Consider the following 24,558-nt stretch of genomic DNA (forward strand, 5'->3'; position numbering starts at 1 on the left):
ATAAATAGACATTTTCCCAAAGACGACGTAGAAGTAGACAACAGATACATGAAAAGAAGCTCACAATCACTAGTCATGAGGAAAATGCAGATCAAAACCACAAATATCACCTCACACCTGTCAGAATGGCTAGAATCAAAATGACAAGCAATAACAAGTGTTGGCAAGGATGTAGAGCTAAAGGAATCCTTGTGCATTGCTGATGGGAATGCAAATTGAGGCAACCACTATGGAAAACAGTAAGGAGGTTCCTCAAAAAATTAAAAACAGAAACACCACATGATCTAGTAATTCTACTGCTGGGTATCTACCCAAGAAAATAAAAAAACACTAATTCAAGAAGATATATGCAAACCTATGTTCACTGTGGCATTATTTATTTACAATAGCTAAGATATGGAAGCAGTCTGTGTTCATCAGTAGATGAATGGGTAAAGAAGATGTGATATATATATATATACACACATAATACATACATGGAACAAATATAATGAAATGTACAATGAGATCTTGCCATTTGCAATAACATGGGTGGACTAGAGGGTATAATGCTAAGTGAAGAAAGTTAAACAGAGAAAGACAAATACCGCATGATTGACTCATATGTGGAATTTACGAAATAAATAAATGAATAAACAAAGACGAGACGGCCCCCCAAAAAACCAACAAATAAACAAAAATATCCTAGACTCTTAAATACAGAGAACAAACTGGTGATTGCCAGAGGAAAAGTAGGTTGTAGGGTGGTGGGGTGGGGGAAGGGAGGAGGGTGTATGAAATAGATAAAGGGGATAAGAGTACACTTACTGTTTTTGGCGTAATTTTAAATGAGATTGATTTCATAATTTCTTTTTCTGCTGCTTCATTATTAATGAATAGAAATGCAACAGATTTCTGGACATTGATTTTGTATCCTGCAATTTATTGAATTCACAAAACAGCCCAAGTGTCCATTGACTGATAAATGGATAAAGAAGATGTGGTATGAACACAAACATGTGTGTATAAATGTATGTGTATGTATATGTGTATGTATATAATGTATATATATATATATATATATACAATAGAATATTAGTCATAAAAAATGAACTCTTGCCATTTGCAATGATATGGATAGAGCTAGAGAGTATTATGCTAAGTGAAATAATTCAGTCAGGGAAAGACAAACACCATGTGATTTTACTCATGTGGGATTTAAGAAACAGAACAAACAATCAAATAATCATAACGGAAAAAAAGAGAGACAGACAAGCCAAGAGATAGGCTCTTAACCTACAGAGAACAAGACAATGGTTACTAGAGGAGTGGTGAGTGGGGGCATGGGTTAACAGGTGATGGGGATAATAAGTACTGGTGTGGTATGGAAGTGTTGAATCAATAAATCCTACACCTGAAACTAATATTACACTGTATATTAACTAACTGGAATTTAAATAAAAACTGAAAAAATTACATTTATCTTGATGAGCCCTGGGTAATGTATAGACTTGTTGAATCATTATTTTGTACACCTGAAACTAATATAACTCTGTATATTAATTATACTTCAATAAAAAATAAAAATAAAAAACAAAACTGTTCTAAAAATTTAGAAATTAAAAAAAAAAAGCCCATAGTGGCTTACTTGATCTGGAGAATATGTAAAATGTATAATTTAACAAATACCCCCAAATACTGGAAATCTCATGATGGTTTTTAAAGCATGAACACACACATGCACACAAAATAAAATAAAATAAAGCCTGAATACAGGATAAACTTTAGTGATTAATTATGAGTTCTGATAGCTCAGAAGGTCATTAAAGGGAGTCCTCATCATTACAAAATAAAATTGAAAATAAATAAGGAAATATAATCCTACATTCGAACATAGCAAAAGGCCTAATTTAATGAATGAAATACATATTTTTATATTAAAATTATATCGTAATGTAAAAACACTTTACATAGAACAATCAAAATAGGTTCACATTTTAAATGTATCTTTGTCTTCTGAAGCAATGTGCTAAAATAGCATTTATGATGATTATACAGTAGACCTATTAAGGAAAATGGGTCCTGCTTATTATCCTATCACTTGCAATACTCTGTAAGGCAATATAATGCAATTTATTTTTTGTATAAATAGATTCTTGCAATTATTAATTTGTTTTTTGATTCTCGGTCAAAGGTTTATCTTTTTGGAGAGAGTAAACAAAATAAAAAGTTGTTAGAGGATTACATAGTCCATCTGATATTTCTGAAAACATAGTCTTTAGGTAATGGAAACCACCTAAGTGTGGTTTTAAAAATACAGATGTTTTATTCCAAGTTATAAAATGAATTAACTTGCAGCAAAGGTGGTTGATGATTGTTGAAAATGAGTTACTGTAGATCAATACCTTTACCCTGTATACTTCATAAGTTACCTATCACCCCTGATTTTTCTAACCAAACATAGAAAGAAATATCATCTATCTTTCCTTACTTATTATATGAGGGGATTTAGGAAGGCTTACTTATCTCAGATATTTAACAATATGCTATGATTGCTGAGATCTTAAAATTATTAGTTTTTCCTGATTTTCTTAAATATTTTTTAAAAGTAAAAATACTAATGTGAGTAATCAAATATTTTAAACTTCTTTTTAAACATAATGCATACAGTAGTAAAAACTAGTTTCACTCAGTTCCTGACAGAAAGTATAATGAAGCTTTAGTGAATGAAAAAGGCAAGAATATAAAATACTTCAAGACTATGGATGCCTTTAAAAAAGCAGGGACACCTGGGTGGCTCAGTGGTTGAGCATCTGCCTTTGGCTCAGGGCTTGATCCCAGGGTTCTGGGATGGAGTCCACATCAGACTCTCCAAAGGGAGCCTGCCTCTCCTTCTGCCTATGTCTCTGCCCCCACCCCTCTCTCTCTCTGTGTCTCTCATGAATTAATAAATAAAATCTTAAAAAAAAAAGACTATGGAGACAATGATAAAGAGGAGTTGAATTTGGAGGAAATATCAAAATGAGGGGACATTTCCAATTGGACAATGGGAAAGTTCTGGTAGATGGAGAGGGACTCTGCAAAGCCAAAAGCAGAGAACACCAAGGAAAAAATTGTCTGGAACAGGATTTCACGTACTAAGAACAAAAACAAATATCTTTGTCTCAGTGTTTTATTTTATAAATTATTTGCTAAATTCTTTATAATCTACATGGTGCCAGAGAAAAAAGTTATGTATAATGTTTTTACTTATTTCTATAGCCCTCTGCTGTGTGATTCTAATTTGGATTTTAGTGTGATTTCAACATAGTTTTTATGGTTTAATAAAACTGGTGCACATTAAAATGCTATTAAACTGTTACACATGGTTAATAATACTTATGGACTTCTGAAAGCAGCCATTATTAAACTGAACAAAGTCATTAATGTCTTTAAACTTTGTATCAGGATATAAACTACAAAAGAGATGTTTAACTGTATCTACAGAATAGTCATGGTATGTGACTATCTGTTTTTTTCTTTTATTATATATATATATATATATATATATAATTTGTATTAGTACTCTAATGAAAATTAAAACAACAAACAATGACAACAACAAAACACCTCACTGTATTCTAGAATTGACTTTCCCACTGATCATGACTTTGTAGGCAATTAACAGTACAAAACTCCTATGGTTTTGCTCCTTCATCTGTGTACTAACTAGGTTACCAGAGGTAATCTGTATAAGCTTCTGCAGCCCCCAAATTCTGTGTTAGTAAGAAACACTCATTTGAATTTAGGACAAGAAATACAATCATACATTATTATATTTTCTTTCTTTTTTTAAGATTTTATTTATTTATTCATGAGAGACAGAGAGAGACAGAGAGAGAGAGGCAGAGACACAGGCATAAAGAGAAGCAGGCTCCATGCAGGGAGTCTGACGTGGGAGTCGATCCTGGGTCTCCAGGATCACGCCCGGGCTGAAAGTGGTGCTAAACTGCTGAGCCACCCAGCCTGCCCCATTATTATATTTTCTGAACAAAAGGTTGTTTTCCTTTATTTTAAATAACAAATAAAGGCAAAAATTTTGAAAAATCTTTTTTTTGACATTTTATTTTTTATTTTTTAATAAATTTATTTTTTATTGGTGTTCAATTTGTCAACATTGACTATATTTTTTATTTTCAACATTCATGTTATTAACTTAATATATCTTCACTGGGCAATACAAATGAACTGACTGAAGGGTTTGAGTTGCTGAACACATATATTACTAAAAATAAATTTAGGTTTGGAAATGTCCTGTCACTTCTCCAGAAATGATCTAAGGTATAATTATAAAATTGTCTTTAAAGTATGATTGAATTACTTAAACACCATGTTCCTTGGCACCTAACAGTCCAGTTATTGTTTATATATAACTAATCCCAGCTTATTTTGTTTGAAATGGTTAACTAATTTATGTCAGTATTCAAACCAATATTACCTATGTATTTGTCCATAGTAATGAGGAAACTGGATACATATCACTGGCTTATTCATTTTACCATCTCAAGGATCATACTCTAAAAAGTTAGACTTTAGTAATCCTTTCTTTTTTAATTTTTTTTCTAATTATGGACTACCTATTCCTTTCAAAATCTAGCTACTATCAAAAAATTTAAAAATTAAATCTAGCTGTTCTTTTTTTTTAAGATTTTATTTTTAAGCAATCTCTACACCCAATGTGGGGCTTGAATTTACAATCCCAAGATCAAGGGTTGTACTCTCTACTTACTGATTCAGCCAGGCACCCCAATACTAGTAGCTAATCTTAATACGTATCATTGTTTTAGTTATAAAGTAGTCTAAACGAATCAGATGTCTTCATGAGAAAAATCGGCAATGACCAAACTATCAATCTGACAATCTCAGACCTAGAGAAGCCCAATACTCAATGTCTGGAGAGTAAAGTGGAGATGTTTAAATGGGTTCATACATGCTCATCAATTTAACCCTGCATCGAAGCCACCATAACACATGTAGTTAAAATACATTTTCTCAGGCATGCCTCTGCATTAATATATGCTTCTACTCCATTGCCTTAACTGGGCAGTTCTATCATTTAAAACAGTCTTGTAGACACCGAAATAATTTAATAAAGAAGAGTCTGCCAATAGAGTTGGGATATAAAAGTGGTCATTTGAGACATCTAGGTAAACAGCAATGAAGATCAATAAAACAGGCATAAAAACGTTAGTAACTGAGACTCCAAGTCAACTTAAAAAATTCCGTAACAAGAAGTGAGCCAAGTTATTGGAACTTGAAGAAAAATGAATTCTTCAAATAAATTACTTTGCAAACAGAAAATAACATGGTTTACTAAGTGGGCATTATATTTATAATGGAAAAAAACACAGCTATTTAAAAAGTACATATGTATTGAAAAGTAAGAGAAAATAAATAATATTCTTCTAAAGAAGAATTTTATAAAACCAGATTTTAAAAAAGGATAAGAAATAAGTAGATAATTCAGAAGGAATTTTTAAAAAGACATAAAAATGGAAAAAGTAAAATATTTTATAGAGTTTTAATTTTTTTTAATTTTGTGATGTACAGTATATAAGCAATATTAGTACCCAAAGAAAAATACAGAATGAATGAATCAGCATTATTGCTGAAACAAATAATAAAGGAATAATAAAGTTTTCTTGATATGAAGAAAAAATAAGAAAAATATATAACATCACATATTCTGGTTAAAAGCTTCAATGTCAAAGATAAATGGGAATTGAATTAAACTATAAATTATCTACATGCCAGTCATTGAGTTAGTATTTTATCCATAACTCCTAGTTAAAATAAAATCGTGTATCGGCTTTCATGAAGGAAGTGAATCAACTTAATTCATAAAACATAATATTCATGAAACTAGGCCATTCTCTGGTTCATTTTCTGCAATGATGGAAGTGAAAGCAAAATAACACCAGCAACTACCTAATCCTTAAACAATACCAAGATCTAAAAATTCATACTTCTCCAAGTTCTAATTCATATGTGAAACCAATAACACAACAAAATCTCTTAGGTTGGCAGTTTCAAATTCTCCAGGCAGTTTGTGATATAGCATAAGGTTTCAATCAGAAGAAAATTAGTTCTCCCTTAATCATCAGGAAACCAATAGTATAGCATATTCTATAGGTCATTAAAGGCTGAAGTGTTTTACTAACAAAATTTCATCAGAAATAAGACTTTGGGAGAACCTGGATAGCTCAGACTATGGTTAAGTAACCCATTCTTGATTTCGGTTCAGATCATGATCTCAGTTCAGGGTTGTGAGGTAAGCCCCATGTTGGGCTCTGCTCAGCAGGGTGTCTGCTTGAGATTCTCTCCCTCTGTCCTCCTTCCACTTTCTCTCTTTTTCTCTAAATAAATAAACAAATCTTTAAAAAATACTTCAGGATAAGTATTGTGAATGTAGAAACTTACAGGTTTTGATCTTTTTTCCAATTAAAATCAAACAAAATTTAGAAAGCTGATTAACAACAACAACAAAAAGCAGCGAGAACACAGACATTAACTCTGATTTGTGTTAACATTGACAGAAGATGAGCATAATGAAGACAATGACAAAAGTTACCACATTTCTAAGAGTATGCTTTTTCTTTTTGATTAAATTTGAATAATGGAAAATAGGGATCTAACAGCAGGTTTTGTATCATTTTTTAAAAATATTTTGTTTATTTGTTTTAGAGAGAGAGAAAGAGAGAGACAGCATGAATGGGAGGGGCAGAGGGAGAGGGAGAGAAGGAATCTCAAGCAGACTCCACGTGGACTTGGAGTTCCACACAGGCTCTTTCCCAGGACCCTGAGATCATGACCTGAGAGGAAACCAAGAGCCGGTTACTTAACAGACTGTGCCACTCAGGGGCCCCAGGTTTTATACAATTTTTAAAATAAACAAAAACGATTTTTTATTATGGTTTACATAAACATATCACAGATTAATCCTTAAACCACACACAAATCTATGATTTAACTTGCAAAACACTCCATCCCATAAGTTTTATTTTGTAAATAAATGGTTTGAGAATTGTGCTAACTCGGCACCGCACCAACATCCATGGCTATTCACAGACACTCTGCAAGTCTCTTAGAAACTGAAACTCCTAAGGCATTTAAATTTACCATTCACAGACTTTCAGGAGCTTTCAGGCATATTGAATCAACTTTGAAAATTTTGAAAACAGACAACTCTTATTTAAATGAAATTTGAATAACCTTGTAACTGCAATGGTTGCCTATGCTTATCCCTGGGAGATAAGCCAGGAAAAGAAGCAAGTCTTTTCAGTCTAAATTCTATTGACTTCATGCTTTAAGAAAGGTCAGCCTAAACAGCTCATGAATAACATCCCCTAAAAGGAAGATTTATAGAGTAGCTTTTATAGTGCTTAAATTAACAAGGTTGTAAAAAAACATATATTTTAGTTTGGGATTCAATTCTTCTTTCTTTCTTTCTTTCTTTCTTTCTTCCTTCCTTTCCTTCCTTCCTTCCTTCCTTCCTTCCTTCCTTCCTTTCCTTCCTCCCTCCCTCCCTCCTTCTTCCCTCCCTCCCTCCCTTTCTTTCTTTCCTTCCTTCTTTCTTCTTTCTTTCTTCTTTCTTTCTTCTTTCTTTCTTTTTTCTTTCTTCTTTTTCTTTCTTCCTTTCCTTTTTTTTTTTTGAACAGAGTAAGTTTCCATGAATGGAACCTTGATTTACAACATCATATCCATTGGAAATAAATGTTCAACTTACTGTTGTTAATTTCATCCAGGCACTGATTAGATTATAACCCAGAGGGTCCTTGCAATGGTCAAGTGGTCATTTTTATGATATTTTACATAATTATAATTGATATTAGAAACCTGTTTACTTTCTATACTTTATCAAACCACCAGAGCAAAATAAGCAAAATTCATGCTTAAAAATACAAAATACAACAGAGACAACACACACACACACACACACACACACACACACCCTACAAATAAAAATGGCATGTTAGCCACTATGTAATAAAGAAGATCTGTGTCATAATAATAAATTAACACTATCTACATATGTTAAATGAAACAGTCTGCTTGGGTTTATGTGAAATCATCATCTATGTGAGTCTTACTAAAGATATGCCCCAAATAAAATGATCAAAATAAATAAAAGGACAAAATACAGTGTAGATAATGAACGAAGAAAATAAGGTGGTGGCAATATTAAATATAATGCAGACTATATTAATAATTTTAAAAAGAGATAATTGATAAAATATAGAAATGATAGACACACTTTACCATTAAATAATTATGCACCAAAATACATACGGTATTTCAACCTTTCAATAACTTATTTAGAAGAAACACAGTTCACAGATTTTAACTTAGTACCAGTCTCTCAAAAATCAGACTGAAATAGAAAAGATAAACTATTTTTTGAAATACGTGGTTTCAATTAATATTTTACAAATTGAACAGGTAATGGCTAAATTCTCAAATGACCAACCAATTATACATTATATAATCATAAAGAACAAAAGTAATGAAAATTTATCTCCTACGAATTTTTAAAAGATATCTTAAATAGTAGTTGGTTGAAAAATGCAGTGACACATTTATTTTTATAAATCTTAGCAAATGAAAATTTTATCAGTTGTTAAGATCTTAGAATTACAAGTACAGCAGGAAGACTAATGAATCTCTATAAGAAGTATACTATAAATACAAACTATGTATCATTCATATGGTATAATATTTAAGAAAAAGAGTAAGAATACAATTCTGAGAAAGATAGCTGATATGAAACAATTATAAAATGAGAGATGATCAAATTTGGAAGTCCAACATGGGATTTATATGGAAATAACACATAAATAATGCTTTCTTAGAATTGTTAGCTTAAAACTTATGATTTCATTTTTGTAAGATGAAACTTACTTCAACTCTTAGAGTCTACATTTCAGAGTGCATCACTACTAGGATGTTTATGTGCTTTCCTAAATATATATTTGGTTAATTGTAAGTAAATAAATACTGACCTGCAGTAAAACAAGTGTCCAGGCCCATCAACACAAATCGTTCCATTAAGACAGAGGATCAAACTCAGTTCAGGCTCAGCACTGTCAATATTTATTTCACAATATGCATCAGTGTATCCACTTGGGCAAATGCAAGTAAAGCCATGGACTGATTTCTGACAGAAGTCTTCATTTGTACAAGGAATTGATGTGCAGTTCTAAAGTAAGAAAAAGAGAACTAAATTTGATTATTAGTGATAAGACTAACAATTTTATTAAAATATTTTATTTAAACATTTTTGAGAAATCTATATGAAAGCTTATCTGATATTCCCTTCCTCTAGTAACTGAAATATGTTTCCAGAAATAAATGATTTTTATTTTTTATCAATAGCAATACTCTATCAAATGTCCCATTGTTGATTTTTCAGGAAAAAAAAAACTTTATTATACTTTACTGAAACATGTACCCAGGCAGTGAACACCTATCTCCCTACACACCTTAGTAATGGTACTAACGCAAAGCCTACGTATATAATACCAGGAATTCGCTGACATTTAGTATACATCTCAGTTTCCCTGGAACAGCCCCACATTAATTCTGCTACCCTAGGGTAATGTTTAATAGTGTCTTTACTAACTCTCAAAGGAATCCTGGGTTTGAACACATACTTAGAACAGATAATTCACAATTGACTTTTATCCCTCTAAAGAACAAAGGCATCTTTAATATTTGATTTAATATCCATTTTTCTTATATTCATAATTCTTTTTTCAACAAAATTATTTTAACATGTATATTCTTTCATTTCAGATTTATTGAGGTATAGTTGATAAAAAAAAAACCCTGTGCTATATTTAAGCTATAGAGCATGATGATTTTATTTATATATACATTGTAAAAAGATCCCACCATTGAATTAATTCGTACACCTATCACCTCACATATTTACCTTTTTTCTTATTATAGTGGAGGGAATGAGAAGTAAGAGAGTAGAAACTCTTAGTAAATGTTAATTATAGAATACAATGTTATTACTATAGTCACCATGTTATGTGTTAGAGTCCCAGTTTCTACATCTTATAACTAAAGGTTTGTATGATTTTCCAGCCTTTCCATATTTTTCCCGGGCAATCAACCATTCTACTTTCTGTTCTTATGAATTCAACATTTTTTTTTTAGGTTCCACATAAAAGTGACACCATAGAGTACAATATTTGTCGTTAGTCTCGCTTATTTACCTTAGCATATGGCCCTCCAAGTTTATCAATATAAATGGCAAGATTTCCTTCCTTTGTAAGGCTGATAATAGTCCATTGTGTATACAGATGCCACATTTCTTTATCCAACTTTTTGGTTGATGAACATAAGTTGTTTCTGATGGTTGGATAAACATAAGGTGTTTCTATACCTTGGCTATTGTGAATAATGCTGCAGTAAACATGGAACTACAGGTATCTCTTCAAGGTAATGGTGTAATTTCCTTTGGCTAATTACTCAGGAGTGTGATTACTGGATCATATGGTAGTTATATTTTTTAATTTCTTGAGGAACCTCCATAGTGTTTTCCATAGTGACTACCAGTTTATATTGCCATCATCAGTGTACAGGGTTCTCTTTTTTCCATATCCTTGCCAACATCTGTAATCTCTCGCGTTTTTGCTAACAGACATCCTAATAGGTATGGGACAATATCTCACCGTGGTTTTGATTTACATTTCCCTGATGACTTGTGATGTTCAGTGCCTTTTCATATATCTATTGGCCATTTGTATGGCTTCACTGGAGAAATATCTATTCAAGCCTATTGCCCGTGTTTTAAATTGGGTTATTTGGGGGTTTTGTTTGTTTCTTTGTTTTGCTGTTGACTTGCCTGAGTTCCTTATATATTTTGGATATTAATCCCTTATTAGATATTTAATATATGAAAATTTTCTTTGATTCCATAAGTAGCTTTTCGTTTTTTTAGTGGTGGTTTGCTGTGCAAAAGCTTCATAAGTCTTATGAAGTTCTTTTTGCTTATTTTTTGTTTTCTTTGCATTTGCTTTGGTGTCAAATCCAAAAAAATGATTGCTAAGATCAAATATCAAGGAGCTTGCCAGAATGTCTTCTAGGAGTTTTAAGTTTTCAGGTCTTACATTCAAATCTTAATCCATTCTGAGTGGGTTCTGCAATGGTATAGTCTATAGTGGCTATCAGTTTTCTCAACACCATTGATTGAAGAGACTGTCCTTTTCTCGTGTGCATTATTGGCTCTTTTGTCATAAATTAATTGACCATATTTGCACAGGTTTATTTCTGGGCTCTTCATTATGTTCCATTGATCTATGTTTCTGTTTTTGTGCCAAACCACACTGTTTTGATTACTGTAGCTTTGAATATAGTTTAAAATCAATAAGTGTAATCCTCCAGCTTTGTTCTTTCTCAAGCTTGCTTTGGCTGTTTAGAGTCTTCTGTGGTTCCATACAAACATTAGGATTTTTTTTTCTATTTCTGTGAAAAATGCTTTGGGATTTTGATAAGGATGATATTAAATCTATAAATCACTTTGGGTAGCATAGACATTTCAATAATACTAATTCTTCCAATCCAAAAATAGGAAATATTTCTTTTCTTTTCTTTTCTTTTCTTTTTTTTCTTTTTTTTTTTTCTTTTCTTTCTTTCTTTTTCTTTCTTTTCTTTCTTTTCTTCTTCCTTTTTTTATATCTTTTTAATTATCTTGCATCAATGTTTTATTGTGTTCAGTGCACAGATCTTTCATCTCCTCCTTTGTAAAATTTATTCCTAAGTATTTTTTTCTTTTTGGTGTTATTTTTTTTAATTTTATTTATTATTCATGAGACACACACACGAGTCAGAGACACAGGGAGAGAGAGAAGCAGGCTCCATGCAGGGAGCCTGATGCAGGACTCGATCTCGGGTCTCCAGGATCATGCCCTGGGCTGAAGACAGGCACTAAAGTGCTGAGCCACCCAGGCTAACCTCTTTTTGGTGTTATTATAAATGGGACTGTTATCTTAATTTCTCTTTCTAACAGTTCATTGTGTATAGAAATACAACGGATTTTTGTACTTTGTCTATTTTATAGAATAGTATGTCCATATTAACAACTTAACTTTGGATATGTATAAAGGGTTTACAGGGGCACCTGGGTGGCTCAGTGGTTGAGCATTTGCCTTTGGCTCAGGTCGTGATGGTCCTGGGATGGAGTCCTGCATCAGGCTCCCCGCAGGGAGTCTGCTTCTCCCTCTGCCTATGTCTCTGCCTCTCTCTGTGTATCTCTCATGAATAAATAAATAAAATCTTTAAAAAATTTAGATTTATACATCTTAAAATTTGGGATGCTAGTTGGGTCCAGACCCATCACGTCTCTGGGAGAACCTAGAAGTTAGGGATATCTTCCTAATTGTATGGCACTGTGCAGGAGTGGGATTTATGGGGAGAGTATGTCTCAGCCTTTCTGACCCATTTTAATATGGGTTTTTTCTCAGTTGCCTGATGTGCAGTAGTTTCTGGATTCATTTCAAGGGAAATTGCTGTGCGCATTGTTCTGTACATTCAGTGCATCCACGGCAAGAGAGAAATTCAGGTGCCTCATATGTAACCATCTTAGTACAGAGTTTTATTATGTATCCAATCATAATCTTTTAATTAGCGACTTTTTCATGCATTTGTCCAAATTTGTGTCTAGTATTTCTGCATCCTAAAGTCCCAGAAATACAGGAGATTTGAGGAGTCAGAAGAACCTAGTTAATATCTGTGTATTACTTTTAAAGTTGAATAGTTTTATGCCTTTGGATATATTTTTTAAAGATTTTATTTATTTATTCATGAGAGACAGAGAGAGAGAGAGAGAGAGAGAGAGAGAGAGAGAATGGGAGAGACACAGGCAGAGTGAAAAGCAGGCTCCATGCAGGGACCCTGATGTGGGACTCGATCCCGGGACTCCAGGATTACCCCTGGGCCAAAGACAGGCGCTAAACCGGTGAGCCACCCAGGGATCCCCAACCTTTGGATATTTTGAAACTACTTTTACCCACTTATTAAATAAATAGTATTTTATTTTTTGTTACTGCATTCATGTATAAAATGGCAATAATTTCATCCATTTCATACAGGCTCCAATGAGAATTATATAAAATAACAAATATAAAGTCATTAGTCCTGTTCCTGGGACATAACAACTCTTCAGTAAATGTTATCTTCTTTTACTTTATACTCTGCAGGCCAAGGGCCTTGTCAGTCTCTATCTCAGTCATTTGGTTAGAACAGAAAATGAGTCTTTTGGTATATTTAGTGTCTACCATATCATGCTTCTTAAGTTTATATTTTAGATATTACATACATGTTTATATTCTGTACAAAGCATGGTGCTTTAAACAAGGTATGACATCATTTTTCAAGATAATGTTAACTCTGAAAAGATTTGCACCTATAGTTCTGAGAAATAATCTATGGAATTTTATGACATAATTAGTAAAATATTTTTATATACTCTTGGTATGTTATCTACACAGAATTTCTTAATGAATACATAGAAATATGAATCATTTGCACTCTAGAATCTAAGTTACTAGGATCCCTGGGCGGCGCAGCGGTTTGGCGCCTGCCTTTGGCCCAGGGCGCGATCCTGGAGACCCGGGATCGAATCCCACGTCGGGCTCCCGGTGCATGGAGCCTGCTTCTCCCTCTGCCTGTGTCTCTGCCTCTCTCTCTCTCTCTCTCTCTCTCTCTCTCTCTAGCTATCATAAATAAATAAGAATTAAAAAAAATTTAGAATCTAAGTTACTACATCTTCAAAGATATTTACATACACAAATGTGATTTTTTTAACATTTTACTCTGCAAATTAGTGTTTTTTAGAACTATTATTAGTTGATATTTATGCTTATAAACATTTAGTGACTTTTAAGAAATGTTAACAATAAAAACTCACACTGAAAAGGCTAATGTGAAGCCATCACATTCATATCATTTATCACATGAAAAATTAAAGATCTGTCAAAATCACCAGTTTAATTAGTATCCTTTTCAATAAGAAATGGATTGTGCCCTTGATTATGAAACTCAAGTCATGCTTAGAACCCAGATGGTGATCTTTTACACTCACCCAGTAGATACAGCTAAATGTATGTTTTTATAAATGAATTCCATTTGAATATTTGTCCTAACTTTGCTAAAATGTAATCAAGAACACCAAGTACACTTTGTGCAGGTGCTGCAGTTATTTTCCTGGAATATAAATGCAGAATTCCATAGGGAATGACATGGAAACAACATGTTTCCCTCTTAGGCTTATAGCTGGGTATATATAGAATGATTTATTAGAAAGCATTGCATAAACTAATTGAATTATATCTCCCATGGGAATAAAGGGATCATTTTTAGACTGCCAATAGTTCTGTTTCTAGAGTTTACAAGAATCTTTTACTAAATTAATTAGCAGGCTTAATGGAAAATACAAAAGTAATTTCTTTTTAGAAAAAAAAATCGTTTAAAATTCTTGATCTTTCCTGGTGCAAAACTTAAGGTGGATGCCTTTCCTTCTGTTCATCATCATTTATATTATTTTGCTATACCCTATTTAAATATAATAAAATGCTTTCCAAGAAGAAACTACTAATTAATTTCAGAAAATGAGAAAACTAAAAGTCTGAGTATTTAGAAAAAAAGAAAGAAGCTAGGAGTAATATTGCAGACCAGGGCAATCTAGATATTTAGGCTATACCCCAATACTACATTCATTCAACTTGCATTCCAAATGCCATGGCAGAAAATCTACAGAAGTGTAAGAGAAACACAGCAGAAATGTATCCATTATGGACTGCTTAACCAGAGCAAACTGCCAACTTGGCCAATGTGCCAAGTATCTCTCTGCTAGTTGTGTTCCATCTGAGTTGTGTAGTTTAGATCCAGAACTTGTTCTGTGATCTCTGAACTTTCCAGAAGAATAGAAAGTTACTACTGAGATTCTCTTTATTATAGCATTTGTCATGGAATCATATGTTCTCTTTCTTGCACTGCTGTTTATAAAGTAGTGGGATATTTTCTTCAATAAGATCTTGGAGAAACAGAGTATGTTAAAGAGATAATCCAAACAGTGGTCTATCCAAAGAGCGGAAATAGAACATGGTACCCATTACAGCCTTATCTTACCCAATGCAAAGTCTTGTTTTTTTCTCGAATTTTGTGTAGCTCTGAATAAAAATTACTAATGTAGTCTATTGTTCCTAAAACTTAAATTACCTATGAATACTCTGGGCAGCTTGTTAAATTACAGATTTAAACTCAAAAGTTTTGGTGTGAGGCCTGAGCTTCTCCACTCCTAATAAACCCCAGGGGATTCTGATGCTGATAATCCATGGACTAAGTAACAAAAATCTAGTCCAACAATTTTATTTTAAAATAAGCCCAAGGGTGTTACCTACTTCACCAATATCTTATAGTAAGATAATGCCAGAATAAAATCACATAGATACAAGATGTCCTGAACTCTAACTTAGGGCTCATTGTACTGCCAAGCCTTGATTTCTCTCTCAAAGGAGTCTCTCTTGGCTGTGGAAAATGGCAATGTAATGGTAAAGACTAAATATCTCTAAAATTTACTTCCAATATAATTTTCATTTGCTGTTTTTTCTTTCTTACATGGTTGAAGATGGAACTAAAGTAGTTAATAGGAAGATTTTATTTGAATCCCAATTTAATCTGATTTACAATGCTTTGATATAAGGAAAATGCACTGTTTAACTTGTTATTTAAACAAAACAAACAAGATTATGAAATACCTAAATTGGGATTTTTGCAGTAAATATCATTTTTTTCTCTATTGAAAATGTGTCTGACAATACTTCCAGGAAAGAAAAGCCACTGAAATATAAGAAAACAAAACCACTGTCTTAGAAATAGCCTGAAATGCACAAATGAATCAAATACAGGAAGGAAAAGTACATCAGGGTTGAAACTAGACACTATGCCAAATTCATGAAATGAACGTCAAAATTCTTTAAAGGTAATGTAGAGTTTTCTTGTTTCCCATTTTAGTACTTATGTATTTATAATTTATTGTTTAAAACAAAAACAAACAAGACAGAACACTGCTCCTTTGTAGCAGTTATCTTTCTCAGTCACAACAAAATAAAGATAAATATCTGATTTTTATATCACCCTACTCTGTTTTTTCCTGTGAGTGAGAGTGTGTGTATGTCTTGTATATGTGTATCCAGAGTTAATTGCATTTGTCACTAACCACAAACATCTCATATTCAATCATGTATTTGTTTTTATTGTAGCATTGATTTTGATTTTTTGAAGCTTGCCTCAAATTCTCAGATTGACAAAAACAAAAACTGAAACAGGGTGCCTGGTAGGCTCATTCAGTTAAGTAAGTGCCTGACTTGATTTCTGCTCAGGTCATGATCTCAGGGTTGTGAGATGACTTGGAGTACAGCAGGGTGTCTGCTTCACTCCTGATCCTCTCCCCAGCCCCACCCCATCCCCACTTTCTCTCTTCCTCTCTCTTTCAAATAAAAAAATAAATCTTTAAAAAATAAACGAGACAAAACAAAAACAGAAATAAAATAAGTTTTCTTCTGGTTTTCCCCCTTATATCCTAATATAAACTTTGCTTTCTCACTTGTTAAAAAAGATTTTATTTATTTATTCATAAATAAATGAATAAAGAGACGAGAGAGATAGAGAGACAGAGACAGAGAGAGAGAGAGGCGCAGAGACACAGGCAGAGGGAGAAGCAGGCTCCAGGCAGGGAGCCCAACTGGGGCTTAATCCTGGGACTTGATCCTAGGACTCCAAGATCACGCCCTAGGCTGAAGGTAGGCGTCAAACCGCAGAGCCACCCAGGGATCCCCACTCTCTGACTTTCCAAAGAGCATCAGATATATCATCACTCTGCCCCCATACTGACCCTTAGCATTCTTTTCTATCAGTACTGCCACCCCTCTTGTCTCTAGCTTAGAAAGACAGACTTGGGAGGCCCTGCGCAGCTCAGTTAAGCATCTGCCTTCTCACAGGTCATGATATCAGGGTCCTGGGAACTAGCCTCAGTTGGTCTCCCTGCTCAGTAGGGAGTCTACTTCTTCCTCTCTCTCTATCTCCTCTTTCTGCTCATGCACATTCTCTTTCTCTCTCAAACAAATAAATAAAAATTTAGAAAAAAAGAAAAAAAAGACAGACGGGCATTAATCTAAAAGGCTATTTTGGGCATTGCAAAACAGAGGAAGTTAAAATAAATAGGTCAGCTAAGTAACATACACATTTATGTCTATTTGATATTTCCAATTAGAACTGGAGAACAGGAGGTATTTCTGAAAATTATTTTATTTCTGTTTCTCATAGGTAGGAAATATTTAATTTTTGCAAAATGAATGACCAAAATTACATTGAGTGTACTTAATGTATAAATGAAAAGACCACTTAAAAAATTCTGTTGAACTGCAATAATTAATATAGATGACAGCAAAAATTTTAAGTAGAATAGAATATATAGTCCTAAACTGACTCATATATAGTAACTTAGTGTATGAAAAATGAGGCAACCTGAATCAAAAGAAAAATGACAGACCCTTTGATACAAATTCTTAGAAAATTCATTTCCCTACTTTTATCATAATAATATATTCACTGTGAATTAAAGTACTAAAAGTGTTATTAATCCTAAAATTGTAGATGAGAATATAAGAGAATAATTCAAATATTGCTGCATGAAAAGACTTTCTAAGGAGAAATTCAAAGTCCAGTGTCATAAAGAAAAATGTAGGGGTACCTAGGTGGCTCAGCCAGTTAAGCATCTGCCTTTGGCTTAGGTCATGATCCAGGAGTCCTGGGATTCAGCCTTCATCAGGCTCCCTGCTCAGTGCGGAGTCTGCTTCTTCCTCTCCCTCTGCCTCTCCCCCTCCCCCTGGGCAAGCTCCCTCTCTATCTCCCAAAGGAATAAACAAAATCTTTAAAAGAAGAAAAAAGTAAAGAAAAATATAAAAATCCCACAATTTACAAGTCTTAAAAAGTAAGAGCGGCTAAGCTCTAGACAAGATTTCAATTTTGTAGAACTCAATGGATTTTACCCACAATTTAGAATAATATATGCAAACCAAAAAGCAAAGAATAAGAAATGCGAAAGAAAAATGCTATTCATCAAAGGCTATGAGTAGACAGGCACAAAGAAATACAGATGGCAAATAATCTTACAGAAAGGTGCTTAATCTTGGTAATAACCTGGGAAAATGTAAATCAGAACAATGGCATGCCACCTTTTTTCTCATCAAATTAGTCAACACTTTAAAGAAAATGATTTTATTTACTAGTCTCTAAGGAAGCTGGCATGCTTATACTCTCATTAAATAAGTAAGGTTTCTTTTAAAAATATATTTTTATTTTAGAGAGAGAGGGCATGTGAGTGGAGGACAGGGAAGAGGAAGAGGATCTAAAGCAGACCCTGCAATAAGTGTGGAGCCCCACTTGGGGCTTGATTTTACAACTCTGAGATCATTGACCTGAGCTGAAATCAAGAGTCAGATGCTTAAGTGACTGAGCCACTCAGGTGCCCCTAAATAAGTGAGGTTCTTCAAGACTTATTTGGGAAATGTAGTTGTTAAAAGTAATGAGTCAGTGTCTTTCTACCATCTTTTCATGCCACCATAATGATGCATGTGAATATCCTGGCAGACGTTCTCAAGAGCATTAACAAACAAACAAACAAACAAACGAACAAACAAGCATTAACGATGTTGAAAAGAGAGACCAAACACTAGGTTCTTAATAGGCGGTGCTCCAAAGTCATCATCTGGTTTCTAACTGTGATGATGAAGCATGGTTACTTCGGTGAATTTGAAATCATCAATAATCAAAGAGCTGGGAAAATTGCTGTGAACCTTATGGGCAGGTTAAACAAGTGTGGAATGATTAGCCTCAGATTTGAGGTACAACTCTAAGATTTAGAAAAATGGTATAATAATCTGCTTCTGTCCTGCCAGTTTTGTTTCATTGTACTGACAACTTTAGCTGGCATCATGGACCATGAAGAAACAAGATGAAAACACATAGGAGAGAAAATCCAACTCTTTTTTCTAGGGATATAATACATGTATGCAAATAAAATGCCTCAATGGAAATAAATAAATAAATAAATAAATAAATAAATAAATAAATAAATAATAAATAAATGGAATGAGTCAGGACTCTGTATTACAATGCAATGGTTCTTAAGATACACTAAGTGAAAAAAAAGTGTCTTAATAAGGAGAATAATGAGTCCAGTTTTATGTTAAAATAAAATAAAAATATTAGGAAAAAATTTAGAAGTATATAGGTAGAATTTTAATAATTGTTCTTATAATATTGCATGTATGTGTGTATGAAATCTGTTTACAAAAGAAAATATTTATTTATTATATGTTTAATTCTGAAGAAGAATGCCTCATTTATACTACCGAGAGACAGGGTTTTAGAGATTGCCATAGGCAATATATCTAAGAATGCTAACAAGATAGATGCCTTGTCCATTTTTACCAGGGAATTTATTAATTATAACACTTCCTTTTCCATATCAAGTATGGCTTTACTATCTAGAACCAAATCAATGTAATATCAAGAAATAATTTTAATAAAACGATGTCAGAAAATGTGCTAATTGTTTTACATGCATTATCTAATTTATTCCTCACAACAAGCAAGAGGATGTTATTATGACTATCCTCATTGAATAGCTAAGATGTGATTTTATAATATAAATAATTTATCCAAGAACACATAGCAAGTAAGTAGCAAAATAGTGGCTCACTCCTGTTTCTCCTTATTGCATTTCACCACCCTATCACTCTCTCTTAAAAGATAATTTACTGAATACCTACCATGTCATGTATGCATTATTATACCAGTGACTATGTAATGTCAGAATTATCATTGCTATATTTTACTGACAAGGGAATGAGAGAAAGGAGTTAAATAAAATATTCATAGTCTCACTTTATTACAGGCTCTTTTTAGTCCCAATACTTCCTTCCTTTACCATGTGAGACAGGAAAGATTTGGAAGAATCTCCCATTATTGAGTAAGGCTAAGAAGACTCATCAAATATGATCTCAAACTTCAGGTAACCAACATTTCTCAATAAATAAGGCATCCCACATAAAATATCATGCACCAGTCACATCACAGACTCCTGAAGACTCAAAAACAGATCCTGAGAGTACTACAGGTGTTGGTGTTCTTTACATGTACCCATTTCTTGGCACATACATCCAGTAGTTATTTTCTTGTGTTATCTGGATCATTTTAATGTCCTCTCATCCCTAGACATCCACAGACATCTGTATGTTCTAGGATCAGAAAGGGGGAGGCAGATGGCAAAGCATAAGCCTTTTAAGCCTTCTTTTGAAATGACCACTTCCAGGATTTAATTAATGAGGGATCTAGATTGTAGAAATTGATGATAACAAGAGACAGAGGAGGGAAAATGAAAAGAAGCTGTCATTTTTAGTTCTGTTGGGAGTAACTGAGAAATTACAAAGAAGGTGAGAGAGCAGTTAAATTATCAACAAGTATTGAAGAAATTTTGAAACCTATAACAATTACTTTGGTTTTCTTTTAAATTATTTTATTTTATTTTTAAAAGATTTTATTTTATTCATGAGAGACAGAGAGAGAGAGGCAGAGACACAGGCAGAGAGAGAAGCAGTCGCTATGCAGGGAGTCCGATGTGGGACTTGATCCCGGGAATCCAGGATCACACTCTGGACTGAAGGCAGGAACTAAACTACTGAGCCACTCGGGTGTCCTTTTAAATTATTTTAAATGTAATATAAAACTTACATTAATCTTGACCTTACATCTTGAGGTAGTCCATTCTGCAACACATGAACATTGATACTTGCTAACAAGATCTATACATCTGAAACACAGAATTAAATTTTTAAATAAGTAAGACATTAAAACATAATTTCAAAGGAGTTTCACTATTTAAAGATTTTCTTTTCCAGTCACGGTAAAAAAAAAAAATCCCACAAGCAATAGAAGGCAGAGTCTGTTCCTGGTTTCTTATCCTTCAAGGTGATTGGACTGAAAGAACAGATCAATTTTAATTTTTGCCATCATCCCCAAGGCATTATAAGGAAAGAACAGTTCTAAAGATAAAAAGTATGTCTAGAATTTATGTAGGGAACTGAAGTCAGCTATGGCCAAATTGCACTACAGTGAGCTACCCATCCTTATCCTCCCTTCTCTGCTTACAAAGTCAGTGGCAGGACTAAAAAAGAAAAAATAATGCTGCAGAGAAAGGCTGGTGCATCTATGAAGCATTCTTTGCCACTTGCATCTCCTAGAAATATCCAGGGTCTAAATTTGCATAAACTAATATTCTATCCATGAGCATGAGAGTTATTATGCAATTTCAAAAAGAGAGTCAAAAATACCTTACATGCACATAGGGATGAGAGAACCAGTCTACTTAGGGGCATTTTAAATACTAAGTGTGTGGTATTATCCCTTTGCAGAGCAAATAATAGAATGTCTCATCATCTTACCTGCTACTTCTATTACTGTAAGCAGTTACCTTTAAGTATATTAAAGTCCAATTAATCCACATTTATTGAAAATTACTTTATGCTAATGAGCAGAAATAAAAGAGCAGAGATAACATATCAGTACATTGCATTAAGTAAAACAGGCAGCATCTCATCTTAACTGTACTTAGCTCTTGTTTTATGAAAGAGCATAATTAAAATTATATTTATCAACTTTCCCGTGACATGTCCTAAATATTGTGAGTTAAATTTATTTTCTGATTTAATAATAGAAAAATAAAAATTCTTACCTTCCATGTAGACAAGGATTTGAGAGGCAATCATTTGCATTTGTTTCACAATGTGTTCCGAAAAATCCACTCTTGCAGTCACAGGTATAATGATTGATGCCATCAATGCAAGTTCCATCATGGAGACAGGGCTCTGATAGACATTCATCTATATTTACTTCACAATCAATGCCTGCAACAGAAGAGACAAGATAAAACATGAGACCATTTATATGTAAAACTCAAAAGTTTGTTCATTTATGGTAAATGTCACCAAGAAATCAAGACTCCCTTCACAGAAAAGTAATTTGACACACTGTAGCAAAATATAACATTTCTCAAGGTTAAACATACCAGATCTATAAACTCTTACACTTCTAATTTAATGTAAATGAGAAAAACAAAGCACAAGCTTGATCTTCTTAAGAAATTTGTTTTTGGTGTAAGGAATTGAGAATATTAGTGAAATAATATATCAATTTGTCACTGTAAATACTAATTCATAGGGTTTTTTTTTCATAGTTTTTGTTTTATAAGATTGTATTTATTTATCCATGAGAGATACAGAGAGAGAGAGAGAGGCAGAGACACCGGCAGGGGGAGAAGCAGGCTCCATGCAGGGAGCCTGACATGGGACTCGATCCCGGGACTTCAGGATCACGGCCTGGGCTGAAGGCAGGCACTAAACCACTGAGCCACTGAGGAATCCTCCCCTTTTTTTAATGATTATTGGCAGTCAAACATTTCTTACTTATAGGAGTTAAGAAAGAGCAAGTTTGTGATGCCTGAGTGGCTCAGTGGTTGAGCGTCTGCCTTTGGCTGGGGCGTGATCCTGGAGTTCTGGGATAGAGTCCCACATCAGGCCCCCTGCATGGAGCTTGCTTCTTTCTCTGCTTATGTCTCTGTGTCTGTCTCTCTGTGTCTCTCATGAATAAATAAATATTTTTTTTTATAAAGAAAGAGTGAATTTTACTAAATTTGGCCTTGGTGAGTCTATTAATGGGCTAAGATCTCTAAATGCAATCTACTTTTGGCAAAATACCAGTGTTTTCAAAGGCCAAGTTTTAAATATTTATTAAGCACCTACCGTATGCTACCTCTGTGGTCAACTAGGGGTACCAAACAGAAAAAGGAGAAACAATAAACAACAAAACAAGAAAAGAGAGTGACCCTACTAATCCAGAAACATTTTGTCAGAGGCAATATTTACGGATAGAAAACATCAGGAGAACAACATAAGCAAAGCTTAATGGGAAGCTAGATGGTAGTTCAGGTTTTACATGTGAGAGGTATTAGGAGAAAGTAGAGAGACATGGTAAAAATGGTTAGAATAATCTCTTTGTCATTATGTCCGTCTGTTGGTAACTGAACATCTAGTTACCACTAGTTGTGCACTTACAGGCGTGCCGGGCCTTGTGTTGAAGGCTTAGTTTTCTGACATGGAAATTTCTCTCCCCATTTTATAGAATAAGAAAATAAAGCATAAGATCTCACGGCTAGTAAATGGCAGAGTGCATGCTGTTAACCACTAAGTGATACCATCATACTATATCTTAATATGTAACAGTATGGTGTCTGTCCTAATGAGAGAGCAAACTGAGTGCTTTGGGCATTTAAGAAATGGAATTAATTGAGTCTATATCTGAGAAAGAGGATCAAGAAAGCTTTGATGATCATGGTGAAAAGGAATCCGAGAAAATTCAGATAAAAAGTTTGAAAGAGTACATTCTGTGTGAGTTAGGTATCTCAGCACTTGTTTGCATACCAGGAAAAAGCTGGGGAGGACAAGGCTACTGCCAGATAGGCAGCCATTTCACAAAGTTGTATCATAACTTAACTAATTTTCATATCATTTGTAGAACTATCTATTCAAGTGAATGTTATTTAGAGCAGTCACACTGGGAGTCTGTGATTTATTGCAAATGAGGCTTCAAATGCAAAACATATTTTTGGAAATTCTCTTCATAGACTGTCAGTTTTCAAGTCAAAATCCTATTATGTAATGGCTGCTTAAAAAAAAAAAACAATGCTATTACCTAAATAGTACTTTGGATATTAATGATATTCATAAAAATAATGCATGTAAATTGGTCAAATCCACAGCCATGTTTAAAAGGACCATCAAAATTTAGGTTCCGAATATGGATTGAACAAGCATAATAGTGCACGTTAATGTTAAAAATGAAAAAGACCCCCTTACCTAAATCTCAGTGGCTCATGTCACACAGGTATATTTCTCACTCATACTCTACTTTTCAGTCTTCATTATGGGACCCAGGTTAATGGAACATCCTCTACCTGGGACATTGTCATCATCATGGGAAAGGGAAAGGGGTTCTTGACAAGAATATACTGGTTCTTAAATCTCCCACCTACATTTCATTTGCTGATCCAAGTGACACAATCAAGCCTATCATAAATGAGATGAGGATGAGTGATCTTCTGCCAGAAGAGAGCAGGTATTTGTGACAATAATAATATTTAGTGAAGACACATTCATCATCTAATTTTCTCATTTGTAAATGAGGGTTATTTATTAGGACATCACAGGTTTATTGAGATGATAAAGTAAAACTATGTATTTAAAACAACTAGTCCAGGGCCTTATGCATATTTAACATATAATTACTATCATTTTGTTGACAAAAAAAATCATAATCACATTGTATGAGTGATTTTGATATTTCCAGAGGCATTATTATTCTAATTAATAAGATGAGTAAAAAGTGTCTCCATAGCACTATGTAGAATGCTGGCAG

At 33.6% G+C, this 24,558-nt stretch overlaps 1 protein-coding gene across 1 annotated transcript in view; it reads right to left on the reverse strand.

Annotated features, from left to right (window-relative positions):
• EYS (eyes shut homolog) overlaps positions 1-24,558 on the reverse strand; it is a 1,553,129-nt gene that overhangs the window by 925,518 nt on the left and 603,053 nt on the right. The window contains exons 17-19 of the mRNA XM_055330595.1: positions 21,821-21,992; positions 20,821-20,899; positions 9,018-9,214 (exon numbers count right to left, since the gene is read on the reverse strand). Of these exons, the coding sequence (XP_055186570.1) occupies positions 9,018-9,214; positions 20,821-20,899; positions 21,821-21,992 (448 nt within the window). The remainder of the gene's footprint in view (positions 1-9,017; positions 9,215-20,820; positions 20,900-21,820; positions 21,993-24,558) is intronic.

This window comes from Nyctereutes procyonoides, unplaced genomic scaffold (assembly GCF_905146905.1).
Source record: "Nyctereutes procyonoides isolate TBG_1078 unplaced genomic scaffold, NYPRO_anot_genome, whole genome shotgun sequence".
NCBI classification, from domain to species: domain Eukaryota; kingdom Metazoa; phylum Chordata; class Mammalia; order Carnivora; family Canidae; genus Nyctereutes; species Nyctereutes procyonoides.